This window comes from Antrostomus carolinensis, unplaced genomic scaffold (genome assembly GCF_000700745.2).
Source record: "Antrostomus carolinensis isolate BGI_N321 unplaced genomic scaffold, ASM70074v2 scaffold20923, whole genome shotgun sequence".
In the NCBI taxonomy this organism is placed as follows: domain Eukaryota; kingdom Metazoa; phylum Chordata; class Aves; order Caprimulgiformes; family Caprimulgidae; genus Antrostomus; species Antrostomus carolinensis.
The window spans coordinates 26,907-30,397 of record NW_010304960.1 but is presented as its reverse complement, the minus strand read 5'-3'; the positions used below and the strand labels follow the sequence as shown (position 1 = coordinate 30,397).

The 3,491-nt window shown below is 47.5% G+C and overlaps 1 protein-coding gene across 1 annotated transcript in view; it reads right to left on the bottom strand.

Moving 5' to 3' along the window:
- Positions 1 to 2,569: 2,569 nt before the first annotated feature.
- Positions 2,570 to 3,491, bottom strand: part of KLHDC4 (kelch domain containing 4) — a gene marked incomplete at its 5' end in the record, with an annotated part of 26,521 nt that continues 25,599 nt past the window's right edge. Inside the window, 2 exons of the mRNA XM_029084193.1 lie at positions 2,570 to 2,785; positions 3,098 to 3,214. Coding sequence (XP_028940026.1) covers positions 2,610 to 2,785; positions 3,098 to 3,214 — 293 coding nt within the window. The remainder of the gene's footprint in view (positions 2,786 to 3,097; positions 3,215 to 3,491) is intronic.

Below are 3,491 nucleotides of genomic sequence, written 5' to 3'. Positions count from 1 at the left end.
GATTCAGACCTGCTCTGTAGGCACTTCACGAGTTAATCAGGCATCCCTGCTTGAGTTTCCATCACAGAGAACTTTTACCTTTCCTCAGAGGTTTCATTTGTTCAACCAACACGTGACAGCTTCCAAGGCTTCCACAGTCACACCAGCAAGAGATGTGCTGGGGTGTCCAGACAGATGTTCCTGCAGGGCTCAAGGGAGTGTTGGATTTGTTTCATCCTTCTGAGCAGTGGCTGCAGCTGCACCAGAAGTTATTTCTGTCTCAAGTCCAACGGCTGCAAACGCTCTGGTGAGAACAGCCGCTGTGGGTGGGTTCCAGTCCCCACACAGGCTCTTCCAGTTACAGTGCTACAGCTTTTGTTTTTGACTGTCAGAGTTGACAACTAAGCCTCAATTTTCAAGGTCAGGACAGTTCACCACAGCAGCAACCTCTCACCATACAGATGGTCACCAGAGCCTCCTGAACTGAGCCCTAAGATGAGCCACAGCCTATTGTTGGCTCATCCAAAACCCTGGCTCTGGGGGGAACTGAACCAAGCTACACATCCAGGTCAGCCCAACCTCCCAGCAGAGCAATGACAGCTCTGGGAAGCCAACATCTCCCCTGCAACCCACCCCAAAGCCTCTTCCCTGGTGTGCTCCCCGCAGGAGGCCGCAGGAAGACGCTGCTGTTTTGCTTGTGGGACAGTTGGCCCATCCTGACTCACAGGTTCCTTGGAAGCGTGTCTCTTCAGTCTGTGCCTTCTCCAGTCATACTTAGCTTGGCACAGAGCACAACTAGGACTACGTTCCAGAGCCCTTGAGGAAAAGATGAAAGGAAAAACCTCAGATTATTGTTGCACACACTCCAACTCATCGGATTCATCCAGTTCCCTCATCCAACAGTCTCTCTAGCAGAGAAGGGGGAGGGAGAATCTTTTCCTGCGGCTGCAGCAGCACCATACAAAACCATCCTTCATCCTTGGCACTGCTGCAACCCGGCCTCAGCTCGGAGGAAAAATTATTTCAGGGTGTATATCTATTTGAAAAGGCAAAAAATGATAAAGTACATCTGGCAAAAAGTGTGTTTTCCCCATGCCAGGTTGGGCTTTTGGAACGGAGTCCTGTGCAAGGAGGCTGTGATTTTAAACCAACTATTTTTCAAACAAAAATAAATAATTTTTAAAAAATAAATTAATAATAATAAAAACAACAAAATCTGCAAATGCAACTCAGTGGCAGATTCCCCAAAACTTTGCACAGAAAGCCATGGACATCATAAACACACAAAAGATCAAACATCAACGAGATCAAGGTGCTGGAAACTAACCCCAGTGACAAGACAACAGGGCAACCGATACTCTTAGCCAAGGGCTACAGATTCTTTCCTAGGTTATCAATAAATTGTTTGTTTCCACCTCTCTCCTGTTATTTTTCTGGGAAGGTACCTCCCCATCAAACTCATTTTTATCTTGACAGTTGAATCACGCTGGCAGCCTGCTCTATTTAATCTTTACTACATCCTAATTAGCCTTGCAGAACTCAGCACTACTCTCCTGAGAGCTGGTTCCCTAGTGATGCCCCTGCCAAAACAATACCCATGAAACCCTGGATTTCCCTGCACAAGGACAGCCAGCACCTTCTGGTGTCAACTCAAGTCATCGTTGGTTTGCTGCAACAGACACACACTTGTATCCCATCTGTTGTCCCTACGGACCACAGCACTGCTCTGCTGGAAAGAAAGCGCTGCCTTGACGAGAGGGGCTGAGTCAGGAAGCAGGAGGAAAAAAAAACAACAACCCTTTGAGAGTGTCAGCCCACTCCTTCCTGTCCTCAACACACCACCAGGTCTCAAGGTAGGACATTCAATTGGTCATAGAGTTCACTTGTAGGACAACTGCTTTCTTGGCCAACATGGGAGAAACTGAATTTGGGAGATTCGACAAGCAAAGGCAAAACGTGCTACAGCTAATGTTAAAAAGGAAGAGACTTCTACTGTCATGTGCATCAGGGGTTGTGGTGGTTCTCATATAGATTGGGTATGAAACGATTCCCAGGTTTCTGCAGGCAGTGCAGCCACATCTCAGGGCTGCTGGTGCATCTTACAACCACTACCTGCATATTCCACAGCAGGAACAGCAATCCCTCTCCCACAACAGGAGAAAAAGAAATAGAAAAGTTAGGATGAGATTAATTGAGAAAACCAAGATGATGCAACCAAATAAGTTTATTGCAGAAACCCTTGGAGACACACTCTGGCCCCAGTCAGGGTAGGGAATCTGAGACCAGGGAACCATTGTGATGTGCAGTTTGTCTTGACAGACTCAAAACCAACTTTTGAACAAAAATATGACAGTATTGTACATGCCATCCTCAACAGAACAAGTGCTTGGACAGCAATCCTGTTCCTCAAGACCCTCCCCACAAGCTCCAGGAGAATAGCAGCATATCCAGAGCATTAATTGAGTAGGAATATTGAGACTGGTCAGCCCAGAGGCACTTGGAGGAGGCAAAAGCTGGAGCACCAGGATGCCTTCTGGACATGCTGACTGCCTGGCACATCAGGGCGAGTTCAGTGGGGCTAACACTGCTCCCAGCATGTGTCTTCACTCACAGAACAGCCTCAAGAACATCTAGACTGAATCTTCGTAAAAAGTCTTTGCCATGGCATGTGCCACTTTTACCACCTTCTTCTCCTTGGCATCCAGGCCCATGTTGCTGCGGGCAAGTTTAATCCAGTACTGCTCTGTCCTGGAGAGATAGTCTGCGTGCTCCTCATCAGGCTGGACAGATGGGTGTTGCTCTTCTCCTGGTACACAACGGGAGGAACACAGAGAGAGGGGTCACAAACAGCTAAGGAAGGCAATCTGCTCTTCCATGGGTCAACCCAGCCAAGACTGCTCTGCAGCTAATGTGTTTAAATGTAATAACCTAAAAAAAACCTATCAGTAACCAATGAAACTTCTCTATCCTGAGAGCAGTGTACTATGAAAACTTTACTTTTGCTGGAAAACTCACCTGGATGTCAGTGAGGCCTTCTAGGCTGGCACCTGAACTAGCAGGTATTGTACTAAAACCCACTTTATATTTGCATGAAGACAACATTCAACTTAACCATTACCTCTCTCATCTTCACTCTCCTCTTCAGAGCTTTCCTCTTCCTCTTCCCCTCCCTCTGCACCTTCCGTATCATCCTCCTCTTCATCTGATTCTGACTCCTCCAGCCATTCTTGTGCTTCTTTGATGAGAAAGAAAATAGAAGAAATAAAACATAAGCTGTTTCCCACTCCTACACCCAGAACTGTCATGGAGGATGCCAGGGCAAGGTCAGACAGATGTGCTCCTCAAGAGCTCTGCTGTATTCATTGCCCTCACAGATCCACCCACTGGATAGGGCCTGGCTCTGCTGGGGAGCAGTGGGAAGAGGTAGAGTCAGGAAGAAGCGAACAGCACAGAAGAGCTGTGGAAGAAAAGCTGGCTAGTGGTGATCGTGACAAGAGTCAACTCTCCTCCCT